Here is a 23,624-nt window from a genome sequence, read left to right on the forward strand (position 1 = left end):
TAATTCTCAGACTTATACACCCCAACACAGCTCTGTAACGAAGAGTTTAAATTGGATTTTTAAAATTGAGGAGTAAAAGAAAGAGGAAATGTCGAATACAATAAAAGAATTATAAAGGAAAAGAACTGGGGTACTTTTTATATTCTCAGATATTTGTTTGAGAAAAATCCATTGAAGGTACTCATTAATCAGTAATACAACAAAATAGCAATGTTTCGTATTAAAAACATAAGAAAAAATTATAAAAAGAGTAGCAAATGAGTTAATCTGGAATTCCTACTGAGAGAAGAAGGTGACCTTGAGATTCAGTGTACAGCATACACCACTGAAATAACTAAAGAACTGCTTTTGAAAAGAAAAGCGCAGTTCCATTTGTTTCAATTTGGATATCTTTAGAGAAGAAATCAATCAACAGATAAGGAAGTCATTAATAGAACTGCTTTTAATAATTTTACTTTGGATTTAAAAAGAAGAGAAAATAAGAAACAGAAAATAAGATAGAAAAAAAGAACCCAGTTTTATAGATGTGTAAATAATAATAATAATAATAATAATAATAATAATAATAATAATAATAATAACAACGACAATGCTGGTATAAGTCAGTTTTAAATAAAATAAAATATTTTTTCCTCAATATTTAAAGCACTGAAACAGGTAATTTTTCAAACTAAAAGAATAAGTTGGCTGAGAAAAATACTTCTAAAATATAAAAGGAATATTAGAGTGTGTTTTTTTCTCTTTCTCATATATATATATATATATATATATATATATATATATATAAATATACATATATATATGTGTGTGTGTGTGTGTGTTTATATACGTGTGTGTGTATGTGTATATGTATATATATGTATGTGTGTGTGTGTGTGCATATGTCTTGTTTTAAATAGAAAATGATGGAACAATTATATAAAAAAAATATATTTATCAACAGAAATGTATTCCATGCAGCATGAAATTACAGCAACTGAAGGTTAATCCATAAGTAAAAAAAAGAGGAAAGAAAAGAGAAAGCTATTCAAAGCATACTATTATTACAGTCACTAAATACAGTATAATATTGACAACAGAACTGAATAGCTCCATACCAATCGAAAGAGGCAAAAAAAAAAAAAAAAGTAAGAAATTGAAATCTATAAGAGAAAGTTCTCCAAACTACATACAATTCAAGCCTAAGTTAAAATGACCTTTATTTAAGTACAATAGAGGTTATGCTTTGCTGGAGATAACGTGAGCTGATAGTTTGACAGTGATGATAAGAATGTTTCAACTTCTACAGTAAATCTACACAACAAAAGAAATCAATAAAATTTTGATATATAATATAAAAAAAAAAAAAAAAAAAAGAAACGAAAAAGTGGGTAAAAAAACAAAACGGAAAGAAGGTACACTCCAGTCGTATATATTACTAGACTGTGTACAAGTGTATCTGCACACCCACATAGAAAGATGTTTGGTGTTAGGTTCACTGATTAATGATATGTGTATGATTCTGAAGTTTCTCTTAACCAAATATTTCAAATATGCTTTCTAGTGTATCAAGTATATGACAGTAATTTAAAACATTTGATTCGCAAGAGTAAAGATCAGATTAGAATTGAAATTCTGTTTGATGATAAGAAGGAAAACAAACTCTAGAAAATCATAGGTTATTTTACTTTCAAGATTACAAACAATAAAACGTCTTCACAATTAACTTTGAGTTATGATTTAACAACAAAATATGAATTAACCCTTTAGTGTTTAAACCGGCCATATCCGGCCAAAATATTCTACCTATTTTATGTTCAAACTAGTCAGATATGGTCATTCATAGCTATCTTATTGTGTCATTTTCAAAATAAACAATCACATCATTGAAATCTCAAAGCCATGAAATGATGCAAGATTAATTTTACATGGTGTGAATACATAAGCTTTACATTTTACAGAATAATCTGAATGCTAAAGGGTTAAGTAGGCACGAAGATGAGTCTACTGCCTAGTAGAGGATGTTAGCATAAAGATATGATTTTAGAATTTCAAAATCAGGAAACCAAGAGCATGCTGTTCACGCGCGCACACATACATACACACACACACACACATCATATTTGTTACTATTTCAAATAATTTCAAGTAACTGTTTTAAGTTATTGATGAATAAAATGAACACCAAAGAAGAACATATGATTAATATGACCCATTTTCAATCTATAGGCTTTATGATAGCCTAAAGAATGAAATTTAATAAGTAAAGTTTTAAGAGAAATTTTTTATTAATTTGAAATTATAAGAAAAAAAAATTAAACTAGAGACTAGAAATAAAAGAATTCCAAAGAGAAACCCAAGGAAAAATATGTTACTACATGCAATTTAGGACAAGTATTTTAAAGAGAAACAGTTTAGAAAGAAAACCAAGGTGAAAATGTCAGATATTGTAAGTGGACCAAGTAAACACTAATGAAAAGATACCCAACAATGGAAACATAGAAAGAATAATTTCTTAGGTAATACCTACATAGATCTGGTAAAGTCAACAAAAGATTAGTGATTAATGTATAAGTGAGGGAGAATTTCAAATCACAAAAAACAAGACAAGATCTACAGCTACCTGCATAGAGTAGATTTTTCTGACATTTCAGTAGGCTGATCATATTGGACTTGTCTTCTTCACTTGTTGCCTTTAGAGGGAGATTTATTCAATTGCATGAATAATTTCAGTTAGTGAAAGTTTTTTCAACTCTCTTTAGGACATATTTGTAGCAGCTAAGTGGCATGCTCCCTGGAAGTATTTTCTCTCAGTTGTATTTTTTTCATAATCAGTGTCATTATATTGCTCCTATTCCTAAACATGTTCACCACCCTTAATCATGCCAACTAAGTAGAAAATGCTTCATTGAACAGAGGTATAAGACCAAACTATGACCTTTGTTTCCATTCCCATCTACATTCCATATATTTTCCAAAATTGGTTGATTTTATCAGAATAATCTTTCTTGCCCACTGATTTTACATTATTATCACTGCTAGAGGTAGATTTTTCTTTTCATCTACTAACTCCTTCAATAACAAGTTGACTGAAGCAATTCAACTCACTCTACTAAGTTACCCTACCATATATAACTTTAATACTGTGTTTCACTCTTTCAGTTGACCACAGTTTTTGTTTTTAACTATTTGGCATTTACTTTACTCTTTTACTTGTTTCAGTCATTTGACTGTGGTCATGCTGGAGCACCGCCTTTAGTCGAGCAAATCGACTCCAGGACTTATTCTTTGTAAGCCTAGTACTTATTCTATCAGTCTCTTTTGCTGAACTGCTAGGTTACGTGGACATAAATACACTAGTATCAGTTGTCAAGCGATGTTGGGGGGACAAGCATAGACACACAAACACACACACACACACAAACATATATACATATAAATATATACAACGGGCTTCTTTCAGTTTCCGTCTACTAGATCCACTCACAAGGCTTTGGTCAGTCTGAGGCTATAGTAGAAGACACTTGCCCAAGGTGCCACGCAGTGGGACTGAACCTGGAACGATGTGGTTGGTAAGCAAGCTACTTACCACACAGCCACTCCTATGCCTATTCTTCAGCAATGAGACAATTTCCTTCAATATTGCATAAGTATACCAGAAATAGTGCAATGGCAATTTTTAAAGCTGCACTAAGAAAATAAAGACAAGAATTTCTCTTAATAAGACACACACACACACACACACACATGGATATTAAACAACCACTTCATATTGTTGTAAGGTGATCCATATAGAGGTAGTTATTTTTAGTAGAGGTATTGACTGTTTCTGGTTTAGTTTTGGATTTTAAATTATACAATATTCTTCTTTTGCCTTTCACAGTAGAATATGTTCTTTCATTTTGGGAAAAGGTAATATTTTCAATTTTCCATTTGCACAAATGTCTAGAATGTTCTCTGTATGAAACATTTCTAAGAGATGAATCTATGATTTATTGTTTATGTATCCAAACACAATGTATTAATTCTGATCCTGTTTGCTCAATATAATTCTCATTGCATTGTGGGCATGTGATGCAGTAAATGAGGATTTTTATTTTGTTTGTTTTGCAATTCATATGTGCATTAACCTACAATTCTTTCCCATTCACGAATATTTTTGGTTTTGCCCTTTTCCATTATTTCGCACATCCCACAAAGAAGTCTCCACATTTTGTTACCTGAAATATTTCTTCTGATGCGGATTGTGTCTTTGTTAAGAGTCTTTCCACATTTGGTGTTTGTCTTTGACTGTTAATAATTTGTGATTCTTTAAATTATTTTTCTGAGATTTGATGGCTGATATAGAAGGGGAAGGTATGGTCAGGCTGAATGTGAGATTTTATGGTTTCTAAGATTATGGGTAACTACAAACGGAACACTTTTTACTTTGACTTCTTTCTCATTAAGATCGGGATTTCTTTTGCCTCGGTCATGACAAGTTTTTCAAGAATTTTTGTTTGTTTAGGAACATTTGGGCACGGGCTCACACACACACACACAAAAGCATACAGACACATGTATAAATATATGTGCGTGCGTGCATATATGTTTATGTATATGTGTTGTGTGTGTGTGTATATATAATAGGTAAAAAGACACTGGTTGGTCTTTCTCTTCTATACAAACTACACTCATATTTTTATAAAACTGAAACTTTGCTAGTTGCTATTGTTCATTCCAAATCTAGCGCCTTGCATATACCTGAAAAGCTCTATATAAATTTTTTAGTAAAATCAATTTATCCATTACCTTCAATAATACTTTCAAAACAGCTTCATTGCTTAGACATGGATTTAGATTTAAATTCAAGCTGATATTTTCCCTTTCATGAAACTAATGAAGGCTTCCAATATATTAATGTTAAATTTAACCATCATAGATCTGTCCTAAATAATGCTGTTGAAAGTGTTTCCATTAAAATTTACAATCTATTCACAATAGAAGATATCTTCAATAACCATGCCCCTTACTATATATAACTAGGCCCCACTTAACTAGTGGTTTCTCTGATAAAATTTCTTACAGAGCACTCTGTAGAATAAGTTTCTCCCTTGTTAAGCATACTTCAAATACCTATGATTTGCCCCTGGTATTGCATGAGATTATCTCTGTATACACAGCACAGATGAGTCGGAAACTTATCTTACTGTGGTTGACTCTATCCAACTAAAGCACGAGCCAAGAAGGTCAATAGCTGAAACTGCCATTTTGGTTACTAGTTAAATCTCTGCCTAAACTTTTCATTTATATTCTAAAGTCTAATTTCTCCCCCATTCAAGATAAGAACTACTCCATACTTAATACTTCCACTGTAAAGTTCTCTTACTCAACTACACCTAATCTTGGTTCTATAATTGACAGAAACTAGGCCTTATCCATAACTGCTCTGGAGTAGCTTATAATAGTAGTAGTTCTAACACTGAGTATAATAATTGTTGCAATAATAATCCTCTCAACTATAGTAAACACAAAGCCAGCAATTAAGAAAGGGCTAGTCAACTGCATTGACCCTAGTGCTCAATTAGTACTTATTTCATTGACCCCAAATGGATGAAAAACAAAGTCAGCTTCAATGGATTTTGAGCCCAGAATGTAAAGATGGATGAAATGTTGCTAAGCATTATCTCTGGCATGCTAATGATTCTCCTAGCTCACTATCTTTGTTACTAATTTTAATGATGATGATTATAATAATGTGACTGAAGGTGAAGATAAAATTAGAATTAAAAATTAAAAAATTACCTCAGAATTACAATAACATTAGCATTAATACTACTATTGCTAAATAATATTTAAAAAGAATTCTAATTATAATAATTATAGTTGTCCCAATAATAAAATGATTGCAGATAATCGTATTCTTGTTAATAGTAATAATAATAATTATTATTTCACATTTTTGCCACAAATGCAGCTTGGGGGAGGTGGGGATGAGTCTATTACATCAATCCCAGTGTTCGACCCTGAAAGGATGAAAGGCAAAGTCGACCTTGGCGGGATTTGAACTCAGAATGTAGCGATGGGTGAAATACAGCTAAGCATTTCGTCCAGCATGCTAATGATCTGTCAGCTCACCACCTTAATAGTAATAATAATAATAATATTGATAGTATTACTAATAATAGCATGATAAATTGGAATACTAATAAAAAAGACTATTGTTAATGGTTATTTATCATGTGATACAAATAATAATTGTAGAATACCCAACAATTGTCCTCTGAGAAGTCATTACTTACAACACAACAGAAGCATTGTTTATACTAAGCACTTGAATTTGACTAAAGTATATACTGGATTGTTCACTGATTTGAAAAGATGCTTCTTAGTTCATTTTCTAATATTAAATTTAAATCACCCATTGCATTAGCAAATTATGTCCATCACCTAAGGACTAAAGAACATTTCTTATGAGATTACTTAGTCTATTCTAACATCGGGAAGATAGTGGAACAACATGCAATTTGTGTAGCAGGGAATCTGGAAATATTATGGAGATATAATGGAAAGTTGAAATCTTCTCTTTAAAAGACAGCAGGACACTATGACATTCTGCAGACATTGTTTTTCTAAAATATTTTTTACTATAGATCAATATACTCCAACACTATTAGATAGCTATTATCTATATTTTAACCTAATACCCTCATCTTAGGTTCTTCTTCAGCTGTTTTACTTATAATTAGAGTAATATCATACCTTTATACTTATGGTACCTTAAATCTTCATAAATTGTAAATTATAATCTATATCTATTGTCCTATAACTTTTAGCCTTCTATATACATTTCCTCTTTTACATTTCTTGTTATTTTCCTTCATTTTTTTCATCCTATTCTATTACGATGTGTAATACAGTTTTTGTCCTTGGGTAGCAACTGTTACATCTTATTTGCTTACTCTTAGAAAGCATGAGAAACGGTTAATGTTTCCTTCAAACTTTGCTTTTTTTTTACATTTATTCAAACTCCAAAGAATCCCCTTCAACACATGGCTATGATGCTCATCCACCACTTCTGCTCATAATCAGAAATGTACATATTGTCAGCCACTAAAGGACATGTTCAAGCAACAGACAAGCAAATCTCTGGTAATGAGCAGAATATTTGCTATAACAATATTTCTGCTTCTGTAACTCAACACTGAGTCTATCTGAAATGTAATGGAAAACAGGTTGTTTTCCAATAACTTCCAGGTAATAAAAGCAAAGTTTGAAGGGAATGGTAATCATTTCCTTTGATTTCTAGATAGAAACAAAAAGAAAATAACACTTACTGACCAAAGTGGAATTAAAAAAAAAAAAAATCATTAGTGTTATTTTTCTCTTCATTAGTTAATTCTTTACATTTTTACCATACCTCCTGCCCTACACAGTCTACACTCATGAATATTATAGTGTATTTAGGCCACCCAAAACTGTTCTGCCACTCACTTAGAAGTGGAGCCTAAATTGTTTTTCTTTCTTTCATGCCTTGATTTTGTCTTCTCCAAATTTTGATTTATGACATATGTCAATTAGTCTGATTCTTCATAACTGATCATCACTTACCCTTTCTTCTCTGTTCTGGATGTGTTTGCCTTTTCCCTGGTTCTTTCATTTTTCTCTAATTTTCTCACCTCTACTCACCCCCACCAACTTTTGCTACCATCACTATTTATACAACACTTCACAAACTGGCCTTTCTTCCATCATTTATTGATGGTGCCATACTCTTAAAAACAAGTGTGTTAGATAAATCATTCTGCCACACCTCTTTCATCATCTGAAGGGAAAATTTGGGGGTTCAAAGTCTTTCTGTTTGTTTAATGTGTATTACTAAATTAATATGCACACTCATTTGCATAATACACATTATCACATCAACCAGTTGCTAAATTTTTGAAACGTGTAAAGAATTATCTAGGATTACTTTTGTTTTGGTTGTTATATTTATGATTGTTTACATAACACCTATCTCTTTATCACACTATATTTATATATATGCATATTTATCTATATACATATATATATATACACACACATACATACATACATATACTCACACACACATATATATATACTTACATATATCACATATATACACAAACATATTTATATATATATAGAGTTAGTCTAGATGAGATGTAGTTTGGTAATGTGCCAGGGAGAAGCACCACCGATGCTCTATTTTTCATAAGAAATACCTAGCCAAAGAGAAACCTCTGTACTTGGCGTTTGTTGACTTGGAGAAGCTTTTGATAGGAACCCCTGATCACTTATCTGCTGGTCAATGCAGAAACTAGGGATAGATGAGTGGTTGGTGAGAGCTATACAAGCCTTGTACAGGGACGCTACTGATAAAAAGTGAGGGTGGGCAACAAATATAGTGAAGAATTCAGGGTACAAGTAGGGGTTCACCAAGGATCGGTCCTCAGCCCCTTTTTGTTCATCATAGTCCTCCAGGCAATAACAGAGGAATTCAAGACAGGCTGCGCCTGGGAGTCCTCTATGCTGATGACCTTGCTTTTATAGCTGAATCACTACCTGAACTAGAGAAGTTCCAGGTATGGAAGTAAAGTCTAGAATTATTTGTTTCACACATGATATTGAGATTATATGGGTTTTATTGCATTTCTAGTAATTTGACATCAAGAAGATGTCACTGACCCACAAGGATTGCTTGTAGGGTTCGAATTCGCTCACTTTTCATGAACATGGTAATGCTGGCGAATGCATCTTTATGAAAAAAGTATGATGCACGTGCAAAACATTGACTCATTGGGTATAAAAGGCACTCAAATTTACCAGCCTGTCGTTCATTTCCTGAATGCAGCAAGACTTGCATGAATCAGAGGGAGCAAGCCATCAGACATCTCCATGCTGGTCAACATCCATAGGTCATTGCTAATGACTCAAACTGCAGTATTTGGACAACTGAGTGGCTGAGAGAACGATACAACGCCACAAACAGTACAGGTGCTCATCTACGCAGTGGCTGAGGGTTACAACGGCACATCAAGATCGTCATTTATGCATGTGCAAACACAGACAGACATATTTATATATACACAGATGTCTTTACATATGTGATGTATATACATATCTAGGCATATTTCTCAGAGAAATAAGTACTGTATGGCAGAACAGTATAGCTTGAGTCATTGGATAATATCAATGTTAGCTTAGGATTGAAAACAACTAAGTGGAAAAATAAATAGAACAAAGAGATTAAAACCAAAAATAGAAAACTAGCTGGTAATTGATGAATGTGATGAGAACACCAAAATAATTAGTTTTAAAAAATAAATTAAAGAAATTGAGACAGAAATACTTAAAATGTATATAATAATAATATATATAAAAAAAACCAAAAAGAATAAAGCAAACAGTAACAGACAAATCACTTACTACTAGCAGATTTTGGTGTGACTGAAAAACAAGCCAGAAGTTTTCTGTACAATACAAGGCAGTTGTAGGGAGTCTAGGATCAAGTGTTTCATATTGAAATTAGAAACAGAATATTAAAATGAAATGGCAGAAATAATGTAGAGCAATAATCTGAAAACTGAGTAGGGAACAAATGTTGCTGCAGATTTGAAGAAAATGTTTGATGGAAAGTAAAAAGTTCATGTTGGAACAGTTCTCAGATGTTGAGGATTTGAAATGGTTGGTTTCATTCGAGTTGATTTTATTCATCTTAGAAAAAGCATTAGCTAAAAAAATAATTTTAATATATAAAGGACAACAATAAAATAATATTTAAAAAAAAAAAAGCAAATCACAGGAATATTGCCTAACTAATATACAAGTAGCTGTTTCAGATTGCTCTAGGGCCAAACTATTTTTGTTTTAATTTTAAATTAACATTAGCTAACTTTGCCACAAACTTTGTAGTATGGCTGTCCTTCCCATAGATCTTTTTTAAAAATTCATATAACGTTTATAAATTGGCAATATTTCTATTTAGGCTAACTTTATACTACAGATTTACAGCTTGAATTTATTACTTCCAGCATCACCCTAAAGGTTACATAAGTATTTTTTTCTTTCTTATATTGCTTTTGCTTTTTAAACTATTACAGCTGTTAGGATTATGTACCCAAGGCTACATGGTTGTTTTTATTTCCTTTCTGATCACAATTTCAATAAATGGATGACAAATACCATACACAAGGAGAAATATTTAAAATAGCAGAATGATTTGGCAACATCCACACATATAAAAGGCTTAGTACAAATAAAATTTCAAAATTGCTTTTAATGAACTCTTACCTAATTCATCTTCATCTTCATCATTTTCAGGAATCGATCCAATTCTGTTTCTTGATCGAGGTTCGCCATACCCATCGGACAAATCACTCATACTGTAGCTTTTATATATATGATTGGCAATCCGGGCTTGGCCCTGTAAAATTAAGAATCAAAAGCAGACAGTGTAAAATGGAAATCAATAATGAAAATGACATCAAAAGCAATACTGTTGATGAGGAGCAACACTGTAAAGGGAAAAAAATGGAGAAATTAATTCCTAAGGCTCTTTTCTAGTTTGACATAAAAGAAGAGGATGCTTAGAATTTAAATAGATTAAATAGCAAACAAATGACAGTAGCCACTTCAGTTAAGCTCTGCTGCTAGTCATAGCCATTATGTATCAATGACCTAGAGTTTCAATTACTCACTTAAGGTTTCTTTAACTGTTAGACATGGCTTTATCTGTCATTTTGACTTTATGAAAATTAACTCAAGTTCTGTCTTCTATCCAGCTGACTTCTCAGCATAAATCTTCTCAATCAACAGCAACAATGGTAGGTCTAAATTGTAAGTGGTTACTTTAAGTGTATTCTTGGAGGGGAAATGACACACTTTCAAGATATGCAAGCTGTACTACATTCTTAAATATTTCTGTTAATGCTGAGTGGACTAACTAATTATAACATTTGCTTTGTGTCCTAACTTTATGCCTAACTGAATAAAAAAAATAATAAATAAATAAAAACCCTGATTGTTTTAAGAATCTAATGCATAAAACAAGTGTTTCTTCACAATTTGAAATGAATAAAACATGCAAACAATCTCAAGTGTTTGTAATAAAATATTTTATAAATCTCAATTTCAGAGACTAGAGACCATATTTTTCAGTAAGGTTTCTCAGAACCTGAGCACATGATGACAAAGCAGGTTTGAAAAACTTAACTAAAACTCCTGAAATTGTATTTGATTCATTAAAGACCAGTCAATTTTTTGAGCAGATATATGTTTTCTATGTTCAATGTTAGAAATTTAATATTTTGGGTAAAAAAAAAAAAAAAAAAGTAGAAAAAAAGAAAAGAGAAAGGAAGTTAACTGAACAGACAATGTAGGAAATAAAGAGGCTGTATCTATAAATACAAGAGCAGGCACAGCTGTCTGAGATTTTTGATAAGTGTCTTGAGTCGAACAATGGCTAGTGAATGGGAGATGGTTCATGGAAAGTGAGCAGACTGTCATGTGGATGTATTCATACAACACACAGACACAAATTTATCTAAGACACAGGTGAACATACATTATAGTGGAGGCAGCAATGTCTAACTCCCTTATTCAGAAAGCCAAAAATGGAGAGAGGACAGTAGAAATGCATCAAAATTATTTTAAAAATCGATCACACATGTATTCACATATACATATATACATACATGTGTATGTATACATAAATTATATATATACACACATACATATACATACACACATACATATACATACACACATACATATATATATATATATATATATATATATATATATTATATATATATATATACACATACTTATATATATACATACATATACATATACACATACACATATATATATATACATACATACATATACATATATATATACACATACATATATATATATATACATACATATACATATACATACATATACATATATATATATACACATACATACACATATACATACATATACATATATACACATACATACATATACATATACATACATATATATACATACATACATATACATATATATATATACATACATATACATACATACATATACATACATATATACTTACATATACATACATATATATACATGCATGCATACACATATATGCATACAGATATACATACACATACATATGTGTATATATATATATATATATATACACATATATACACACACAACTATATACATATGTACACACACAAATATATACATATATACACACACACAAATATATATATATACGCATACACAAATATATATATATACACACACAAATAAATATATACACACACACAAATAAATATATACACACACACACACACAAATATATATATAAATATAGATACATACATACACACAAACACATATATATACATACACAGATGTATGTATAGTGTTTGTAGAAATGTTAAATATCTTATAAATAAATATACAAACACACACAAACTTAAATAATTCTTTGATATTTTTTTTTAAATTGGTAATGTAATAACTATCAATAAAGTGCAGCAGTGGTGAAGTACATTTAATACCAGGCAAAACCATAAGTGTGGGATTACAAAGTTACACCACATAAGTTTTGCGTTACAGAAGTCTGCAATGGAAAATGCAAGTAATTTTATATCTTTATTATATAGGCATAATTGTTATTTCCAGCAGACTGAAACACACATACACACAATAATAATCTCTAACACAGGAAATCATTTTAGTTACTGTTTTGACATGAACTGTCAGACTAGTGCATAGCAACAGCCTTTGAACATGTCATAAACAATAAGCATATGAATGCTGGCTGTAAGTGCAATTCATGTTAAACACAATACGTTATACAACCAATAAAGTGTTCTAAGCATTCCGTGCCTAGGCACCTAATACAATTTTCTAGAGAAATATTGTATATGAAAATAAAGTATCTTCACAAATTCCCTGATACTTGATCTAGTTTTCACAAACTTCCATTATAACATATAATCCTTTATACGAATCAAAACTTTTTTTTGTGATTATATGTAGAAAATCCACATCATACAGCAGTTGATACACGTGATTTAGTAAAGCGTATATTTTATTCGTCTGCTCACAGCTTGACTATAAAACATTTCATTTATTAGTACCCCGACTACTAATTTTAAATGCCTCTATTAATCTCATCAGATATTTTGTACAGATCACACTGAAAGAAGCAAAAGTAAAACTATATATATATAATTTTGAAAGGAAAATTTCATCGTAATAAATTGATATAATAAATGAATAACATTACAATCTTAATTCAGATAAAGGGTGAGTTACCTCCCTTGTATTACACTAGCATTTTTCAGATTTTTATTTCAATTATCAAAAAACACGAAGAATAAAATTTGATTTTTTTTTTTCTTTCTCTTGAAATATGAGGAAGACTAAACGTGGTAGAAGCAAATTTATTTATTTATTCTAAGTATCACTAAGTTCAGCTGTGAGTGAAATCCCACAAACTGTAAACAGACAAGCTGGGTTGCTTTGCAGCAGATTACAATAAAATTCTGTTTCTAGGTGGAGGCGCAGGGTGGGAAATGTTCGTTATTTTATATAATGGAAAACGATGTAGTTTAAAAGCTACAAAAGTTTGGTTCAAAGCAATTTAAAAAAACAAAAACAAAAAACAAATACTCTAAAACGGCATGGTAAAAGAGAAACAAGATTCATTTTTAAGAGCTAACATTACTGTTAAATTGCACCCATACATACACACACAGCACAGTACTACTTTAAAGTAGATGTTACATTAAAAACTGAGTGTGTGTGTGTGTGTGTGTGTGTGTGTGTGTGTGTCCCTTTCTCTAGACATCATGTGATGATTTTGTAAATAAGTATCATCATCATACAAATGACTGTTCCATGATGAAATATTACCTTGCTTGGAAAACAAGTGATGGTTAATAATAGGAAAGACATCTGATTGTAGAAAACCTGCTTCAAGAAATTCTGTCTGACCCATGAAAGACATGGAAAAGTGGACATTAAACGATGATGATGACCATCATATGTGTGTGTGTGTGTGTGTGTGTGTGTAAGACTAGCTGAAGAAAGAGGCAGTGCCCATGGCCTTTGCCAGCCCTCCTAGACTGAAGAAGCTGAAACCCTCAGTGTTTCTCTCTCTCTAAGCAAACACCTGCAGGAAAGATAAGAGTAGGAAGGTAATTCTCGAGGGCTGACAATGTAGGAAGGAAGGACTGGCTATACTGATTAGTGCATGACCTGGTGGGATTGACTACAAGGATAATAAAGAGAATTGAGTGGGATGGCAATGCCTGAATGGAGGTGGCATAAAAGCTAGTCAGTTACAATGAGCAAAGGCCAAAACAGTTGCAGCAGAAAAGGCAGATAAAGAGAGAGAGAGATGCTAGTACTCCTGTGGACAAAAATCAGGAGTTCAGTGAATAACATTTCGTATACTAATACTTATACGGCCCACACTGCAAATTGATTGGATTTATGAGCAGAGAAAGTGTAAGATTATGAGCTTCCTCTAGTTTTGTCTCATTGAGGACTCTATTCAACGTTTCTCATGTTGGTACCATGAGAAAATGTACTCAGTACTCTCTACAAAGTGATTGGCATTAAGCAGGCCATCCAACTGGAGAAAGAAGGATGAATAACACACAGGAGTACCAAGACTTTGATAGCAGTTGCTCACAATAGAGGTGATTTGGACCATGATGGTTTGTTCATTTCATGACAGCATGGAAAGCAGATGTGAAATGATGTTGATGATGGTGATATGTGTGTATGTGTATAAATACATACAGATATATACTGATTTCAAATTTTGGCACAAGGCCAGCAAGTTTGATGGGAGGGTAGAAGTAGATTACATTGACCCCAGTGTTCAACTGGTACTTATTTTATCAACCCAGAAAGGAATAAAGGCAAAGTCAACCCTGGTAGAATCTGAACACAGAATGTAAAGATGGATAAAATGTCAATGAGCATTTTGCCTGGCATGTTAACAATTTTGTCAGTTCATTGCCTTATGTACCGATATATATAATTTCTTTTGTAGGAATGATACACCAGAATACTATTAGAATAGGAATAGATTCATAAGACTTATGCTTTTCCAAAGGAAACGCATAAACATTATGATAGGGAACTGGCTTCAACTAAGATTGAAACGAGGTTGTAAAATCAGTCAATACTTTTGAGAAATTGCAGCTAAACTATAATATGAACATTGAAGGTTTCTGATTTAGGTACAAGGTCAGCAGTTTTTTTTTGTTTTTTTGTTTTTTGCGGGGAGGATATTAGTCAATTACATGACACCAGTACCTAACTAGTACTTTATTCCATTGGCCTTGGAATGATGGAAAGTAAAGCTGACCTCAATGACACATGAACTCAGACAGTAAAGAGCTAGAACAAATACAGTAAATCCCTTGACTATCGCAGGTGTTACGTTCCAAAACCCCCTGCAATAGGTGAAAATCCAAAGTAGAAACAGTACTGTACTCTATATTTTATTATTATTATCATTTTTATAATTTGTACTGTATTTAATGGCCTATAAGATGTGTGAGTGCATAGGATGCACCCTAGCCTAGGCTATAGTTTTGTAAAATAAATTACCACTAAAATATTTTAATTCCTCCATTTACCTGTATAACTTTATGTTATTACCGGTAATTGTAAGCAATTTATTGCATCCACATTTGATATAAACATATTGTAGGTGATTGTTCACCAATAGATGGCAGCACACATTTTGTAAACTTACATAACCGCTGATATATAATTTCAGCCAACAGTCGCGAGTTTTGAGCCTACACTGAGTGCATTGGACGCAAGGGGATTTTTAAAGCTATTTTGGGGATAAAAAAAGGTGCGTCTTATAGGCCATCAAATATGGTATATATTTATTTTATTATAAATGCAAAACAACACCATGGAAGAAATGATGTAAGCTTAAATAATAAACTATGATAGGTGAACCCACAATATGGCAAGAGATTACTGTACCACAATGTAGTTTTCTGAAGTTCTAATGATTCTACCAATTTATGCCTTAATAATAATAATGGTTTCCAATTCTGGCACAAGGCCAGCAATTTTAGAGGGGTAAGTCGATTACACCAATCCTAATGTTTAACAGACACTTATTTTATTGACCCTAAAAGGATGAAAGGCAAAGTTGACCCCAGCAGAATTTGAAATCCGAGTGTAGACAATTCTTTCTACGGCATTTTGAACTTAGAATGTAAAGTCAGAAGAAATACTGCTAAACATTTTGTTCAGTGCAGTAACGGTTCTGCCAGGTCACCACCTTAATGATAACAATAATAACAATCCTATATACTGTAGGCACAAAGCCAGCAATTTCTGGGGAAAGGTAAGTCAATTATATCGACCTTGGTGCTGAACTGGTACTTATTCTATCAACCCTGAAAGGATGAATGGTAAAAAAAAAAAAAAAAAAAAATCAACCTTTGCAGAATTTGAACTCAATGTAAACACACAAAAAAAATACTACTAAGCATTTTGTTTAGCATGCTAACAATTCTGCCAGCTCGCTACTTAAATAATAATAATAATGGCTTCAAATTTGAATGATAAAGATGATGACAATGATAATAATAACAGCAGCAACAATAATTATAATATTTTACATTGGAACAGAGCCATAAATTAAGGAGACAGGATAGAGTCGATTTAATCTACCTTAGTGGTAGATTGGGATTTATTTTATTGGCTACAGAAGGATGACAGGAAAAGTAAATTTTGATGATGATAAATCATAGTTTCATTTTTTGAATGTAGGCAAACTATTTGTAAGAGAAAGGGATAAAGGTGATACTAATTATACCATTAGCATTACTGCTATCATTTCATTAACATCAGAGAGGCTGACATTGAGAATAAAATACAATAAGAGAATCATAAAGTATTACAAAAAAATGAAAAATTTCCAAATTGAAGCAAATTAGAAAGTTGATATTGATAAAGGAATTTTGATAGTTTTTATTTTATTTTATTTTATTTTTTTTAAACATTGATTTATAGGAATTGAAATTTTGTAACGTTCATGTTTCTGCAATCCAAAGAAGACAAAAAAAAAATGATTAAGAAAATCACCAGAAAGATGGTAATTTCTCACCTTATCTTAAAAAAAAAGTGTTATTAAAAAATATATATATTATGAGAGTTAAATCTGAGTTAGGAGGAAGGAAAAGGGGTTATTAAAGCAAGGAAGCAATAAGAAATTAAGTTGATGAGAATATGAGAATATAGGAGCTACTGTAGCAGCTGCAGTAGCTAAAATGTTTTATGAAGTCCAGAGTATAGATTTAGCAGTGGAATAAAGAGCATCAGAGAGAATTGTAACTATAGAATTGTAGAGATTATGGTGCTTCAACCAAAACTAGAAGAGGCAGTAGTAGTTTATGCCAAAGCCTTCTTGCTTCGGTGAGTTTCACTTGAAAATCAGGCTCTGATAACCAAGTTGTGATACTAAAATAACATTCTGATACTTCTACTACTTCTACTCCTCTGATACAATAATAGCAAGCTAGAGTATTGGACATATAAGCAGATAGCGAAACTGAAGGAGATAATTTCTATTTCTGAGAAGGATTTGTTTATGTAACATTGGAACTAATCATAGTAAAAGTATTATTTTTTATTCATTAGTCTGAAAAGCAAGGCAGTCAGTACCTATCATATTTTGGTAATGGTTACATTTTGGCAACAGTGATTTCTTCTGTAGTCACGATGTAATTGGTTTAGATGAGGGACAGTAAGTGAAAAAGTGGTGGTTTTAATGCTTCTGCAAGAGTTAGTAAATGTGCAAGTAAAAACATTCCAAACTGGAATAAAAAACCGGGTCATGGACTCTGTTCATTGAAAAATTTCTACCACCCTATGGCATCCGCATGATAATAACAAGCTGCAGTAAATTTTGCATGCAGATGTGCATATCAACAACACAGACACACATGCACACTTGTATACATACACAATGTTTTTTATGTGCACACCACATGTTTCTGGGTGTTAACTTTAAGGGTAAACAGGTTTATTTAGTGAGTCAAATTCTGACACCTAACAATTTTAGCATCTGTCTATGTTCTCAGAAAACCTATATGAGTCATATAATATATAACCTAAAATATGTATAACGTATGAGCTTTAATGCATGATATATGAAAACAAACAAATCCAAGAATGCACTGTACTAGTTATAGATATAACAGTGTGTTTGTGCACATAGGCATCTTATTCAAGTAATGACTGTAACACCATTACAATTTTTATAGAGCTGTATTGGTAAAATTACACTGGTCAACAGCCAATTTTCATCAGGGATATCAAACGGTGTTTTATGTGTAGTTTTGTCCACAGATTTCAAAAATGTAATCGGTTTCCTTCTATCAGGCTCAGTTTTTCTGATGAGATAAGAGAGGTATATAACTCCCATCAGCAGTATCGCTACACGTAAACATCTTATACAGGTAAATTCTGACTTCGGTTTTATAACTATTTGTATTCATTTTGTAATTTTATGTTTTCATCTTTTCGTTTCATAAATTATACTTTCTGTTTAAGGTGCCAAGTCATCATCATCATCAAATTCTACTCAGGATGTCAAGGCATTGCAAGAACAGTTCTGATATATTTTGTCAATGTCTGTGGTTCGTTTACCACCAAAGCTCAGCAACATGCCATCACAAGTGAAATCAAGAAGATCTAGCAGTTATACTTTGGCTGCTCTCTTGGGGATCAAGATAAGAGTTGGGCCCTGCACATCATCTGCTCAGTTTGTTCAAATGGACTAAGGGATTGGCTAAATAAGAGGAAGAGAGCAATGTCGTTTGCAATACCTATGACATGGAGAGAGCCAAAAGATCATTTCATGGACTGTTATCTCTGCAACATTGTAGGTTTACTGTAAAGACCAAGCATAAGATTGTGTATTCCAACTTGGAATCAGCAAGAAGACCAGTACCACACAACGATGATCCTCCTATTCCAATACCATCAGAAAATGGCCTTCAGATGTCTGATGAAGATATATTTCCTGAAGAAAATACTACTGCTGTGGAAGACACTGAAGTGGATGCAGATTTCCCAATTGAAAATGAAGACCTACCACTGAAATTTTCTCAAGGAGAGTTAAATGATTTAGTTAGAGACTTGTCATTGTCGAAGGATAAAGCTGAACTATTAACATCTCGCCTACAAGAAAAGTGTCTGCTTAAGAAAGATGTTTGTATTACTCATTTCAGAAAGAGAAATAGGGATCTGACTTCACACTTCTTTGTTGATGGACCACTTTGTTTCAGTAATAACACTGATTTATTTTGCTGTTTGTTCCAAGAACATGTTCCAGCTGAATGGTACTTATTCATTGATTCATCTAAGAGAAGCCTCAAGGCAGTACTACTACACAATGGCAATAAGAAACCATCCATTCCCATAGGACATTCAGTGCACATGAAGAAGTGTTATGAAAATATGCGAGTACTCCTCAATGCCATAAAGTATACAAACTACAGCTGGAAAACATGTGGAGACTTGAAGGTGATTGGAATGTGGATGGAAATGCAATCTGGGTTCACGAAATATTGTTGGTTTTTATGCCTATGGGACAGTCGTGCAACTAATAAGCACTATGTTCAATCAGAGTGGCCTTTGCGAAAATCATATGAGCTGGGAGTTTTTAGCATCCAGAGTAAGCTACTTTTAAACCCAGAAAATGTTCTTCATCCCCCTCTTCACATAAAGCTTGGCTTCATGAAACAATTTGTGAAGACACTTGCCAGGAAAAGCTCAAAAGGTTTTGAATATGTGAAGACCAAATTTCCAAAACTCACCGAGGCAAAACTGAAGGAGGGTGTGTTCATAGGTCTGCAGATAAAAGAACTCCTGAAGGACAACCACTTCCTCACAGCACTGGATGAGATTGAGCTTAAAGCCTGAGAATCCTTCAAATGGCTCTGTGAAAATTTCCTAGGCAACGAGATCTCTAGAGTTTAGAAATGGAGTGAAATGTCATCTAGACTCCTACACTGCAATGGGCTGTCGGATGTCACTAAAATTCCATTTCCTTGATTCACATCTGGACATTTTTTGCAGAGAACCTTGGAGCAGTGTCTAATGAGCAAGGGAAACACTTTCATCAAGATATTTGGAATGCAACAATGTTAACTGACTACTGTTAGATGTTATACAGGGATGAACCTGAGACAAAACACCATAGAAAGTCCAAATCCCAAAGATTTTAAGTTGTTATACATTTGAGTGTATATTAACTTATTTGTACACAAACTGTCCAACCCATGCTAGCATGGAGAACGGACGTTAAACGATGATGATGAATCTTAATTTTGTACAATAAAAAGCCATGAAATTATTATATCTTATATTCAATATACTTTATATAGACATGCTTCATATTATCTGCTAAGTTAAAACAGCAGGCATCATTAACATGAAAATGTGACCTGATAGAGGAAATTGGACTTCTGATTCATAATCAGCATCAAGAATTAACCTAGAAAAGTCAATCAGCAACTCTGATGATTAAAAAAAGTTTCATTTTGTTGACTAGTGTTATTAGAACATCACAAAATGCTTTACTCTATTTGTTTTTCAGCTCTTTATATACTGAGCTTATTGTAACAAGATCAATTTTGTCTTTTGTGCTTTTTTTTTTAATAAAGTACCAATAAAGTACTGAGGTTGATGACATTGACTAACCCACCCTCATCAAAACTGCTGACCCATTAGAAAAAATATTACAAGGATTTCTTTACCTAAAACATACCTTTATACAAATATAAATAAATATATAAAAAAGTAAAACAACAATTGGTTTGTAGATTAGCTAATCCTTTTGCAAACTACAGTTGTTTGCATGACTGGGGCTTATTTAAAGTTAATGTAGCATCAAGATGCATAAAAAACTACTTCTCTAATATAGCATGCTAATCTATCACAAGTAGAGCTTTAAAATTAATTACCAGTTAGGTAAAATAACAAAAGTACAATTAAGTCTCTTGCTCACAAATACAACAAAACACCAGTAGGACATCGACAGGTGAACAAATAGTTCAGCCTTTATCTACTCAGTTATTTGGTCCACATGCTAATTAGGAGAGTAGTAGGGATAAAGTACATCATTCTTGCATACGCAAGAAAGTTATTGTGTGTGTGTGTTTAACATCTGCCTTCCATATTGGTATGGGTTAGATGGTTTCAGAGGATCCAGTGAGGCCAGAGGACTGCATTGAGCTCCAATGTCTGTTTCGGCATAGTTTCTACATCTTGATGCCCCTCCTAGTGTCAATCACTTTACAAAGTGAACTCTGTGTGTGTGTGTGTGTGAGGGAGAGAGACCAGCACTAGTGAGGTCACCAAACAATCACAAGACAAGGAAAGACACCCCTCCACTGAGTGGGATTGTAGTAGAGAGGGAGTTGGCTTTAAACAAGATAGAGAGAACAAGTACAGGTGTCTTGCTATGGGGGGAGATGCATAGCAACTCTGTATTATATAAGGGTGGGAGGGAGTAACTGGAAAGAAGACAATGATGGTGGTTACAAGGTAAAAGAAAGTACATTCAAGAAACAAGAAGGTGAGTACAAGAGAGAACACAAAGAAATAGGAAGCATGGGTGGATAAGTTCATTAGGGTGTGAGAGGAGAGTGACAGGTGGTTAGATATGAATGTCATGAATGGAACAAGGATGGAAGTGTAGTCAATGGTAAATATCAGTATGGAGTGAAATTAAAGAATAGGAGTGGCTCAGGAAGGAGGGGATGATTTGAGGAATGAGAGAGAGACAGGAGAGAGAGAGAGAGAGAGAGAGAGAGAGAGAGAGAGAGAGAGAGATTACAGTGATAGAAATTGATGTCAGAGGTATGTAAGGATGACTATAGTGAGTGGGGAACAAAAAGGGGGATAGGCTGTTGACAGCAGATATGACAGGGATGTGAGAATGATAGCAGATAGGAGGTGGTGTTAAAAAGAAGGTAACGGCAGTCCTAAGATGTGCCTCAGACAAAATGGAGAGATAATTGGAGACACAGAGAGGGATGATTAGTGGAAAACAAAGTGGGAAGATAGAAATATTAATATTTCTAAATCTTTAAAGGAGACTACGGCAGTGGTACTGGATATTAATAGTTATTGCCAAGCTAACATGGCAGTCCAGGAAAATTGGACAAATGCTGCCATTGATTAGCTCCAAGAGGCCATCGCCTCTAGCTAGCTATGTGACACACGAACCTCTGTCCACTATAACCTTTGAACAGGGGAGGTCAGCCACTTCCCCTTGCTGATCTGGCATCTACAGACTAGTTTCGGGGTATTTGCCCCTTATCAATGTAGAGCAGCCGACCCCAGCAAGCGTTGCTGCTGACCATCTGTTCGAAGGATTATTTACCTAAATTCAGTGGAATACATCCACTAGTTTTCAAAAATAGAAATATTAATAATTCTAAATCTCTCTAAAGGAGACTACAGCAGCGGTACTGGATACTAATATTTCTATTTTTGAAAACCAGTGGATGTATTCCACTGAATTTAGGTAAATAATCCTTTGAACAGACGATCAGCAGCGACGCCTGCTGGAGTCGGCTGCTCTACATTGATAAGGGGCAAATACCCCAAAACTAGTCTGTAGATGCCAGACCAGCAAGGGGAAGTGGCTTACCTCCCCTGTTTGAAGGTTATAATGGACACAGGTTCATGTGTCATGTAGCTAGCTAGAAGTAATGGCATCTTGGAGCTAATCAACGGCAGCATTCGTTCTATTTTCCTGGACTGCCATGTTAGCTTGGCGACAACTATTAATAAAGTGGAGAGAAATGATATAGAAAACGAGGGGTGGATTTTAAAAGAAAGTAATACCATGGTAGCACAAAAGGAAATGAAATATATGTATATTCTGTTCTTGTAGATTATAGCAGTTGAATAGAGGCTGTGGTTAGAAGAGTGGGTGGATGAGTATTAGGAAGGCAAGAGGTAGGGTAGGCTTGACAGGGACAGTTTTTTCCTCAACATGTTTGCACATCCAATGGAGCAGGCTGGTTTCATATCTTTCAAGCTTCTGCATGTATTCTGCATTCACAGCCCATGCTTCACTACCATGTTGTATTGTTGTTTGTACACAAGCATCATACAATCTACCTTTCACTCTGATAGAAAGACCTTTTGTTACCAACAGAGGTAATATCTCTCTGAACTTTCTCCATTCTGTTCTTATACTAACAACCTCACCACTGCTAATTATGTCACCTAAGTAACAGAAACAATTTACAAGCTATCAGGAACTTTCAGGGCATCTGCTATATACAAAGTCTACTTTCTCTTGATATTTCTGCGATTCAGCAGCACCTCTTGCATGTCCATAGCATGCACTGAGTACATGCATGTAATTTCTACCGACACTGTTCCTATATATTGAGCTGGGCCATTTTTCTAAAGAGAGGAAAGCCCTGTCTGTTTTCTGCCAACTAGAAAGTAAACTTTCAGGCCCTTTGATTCAAGGTTTTTGCTTCTACACCTGAAATTTCTTTACTAATTTTACTACAGATGCTGCTAAAAGAAACAGGTCATGAGTAAAC

At 33.3% G+C, this 23,624-nt stretch overlaps 1 protein-coding gene across 8 annotated transcripts in view; it reads right to left on the reverse strand.

The window, feature by feature from the left end:
• LOC115219130 (receptor expression-enhancing protein 1) overlaps nt 1-23,624 on the reverse strand; it is a 188,394-nt gene that overhangs the window by 33,135 nt on the left and 131,635 nt on the right. For 7 of the 8 annotated variants that reach the window (XR_005001915.1, XR_005001913.1, XR_005001914.1 and 4 more), the window contains 2 exons: nt 10,273-10,405; nt 9,409-9,429 (listed from right to left, as the gene is read on the reverse strand). Coding sequence is in view for 5 of the 8 variants with exons in the window: in XM_036509009.1 (XP_036364902.1) it covers nt 9,409-9,429; nt 10,273-10,405 (154 nt within the window). In the remaining 3 variants the exon portion in view is untranslated. The remainder of the gene's footprint in view (nt 1-9,408; nt 9,430-10,272; nt 10,406-23,624) is intronic. The other variant, XM_036509008.1, reaches the window with a different exon arrangement.

This window comes from Octopus sinensis, linkage group LG14, assembly GCF_006345805.1.
Source record: "Octopus sinensis linkage group LG14, ASM634580v1, whole genome shotgun sequence".
NCBI lineage: Eukaryota > Metazoa > Mollusca > Cephalopoda > Octopoda > Octopodidae > Octopus > Octopus sinensis.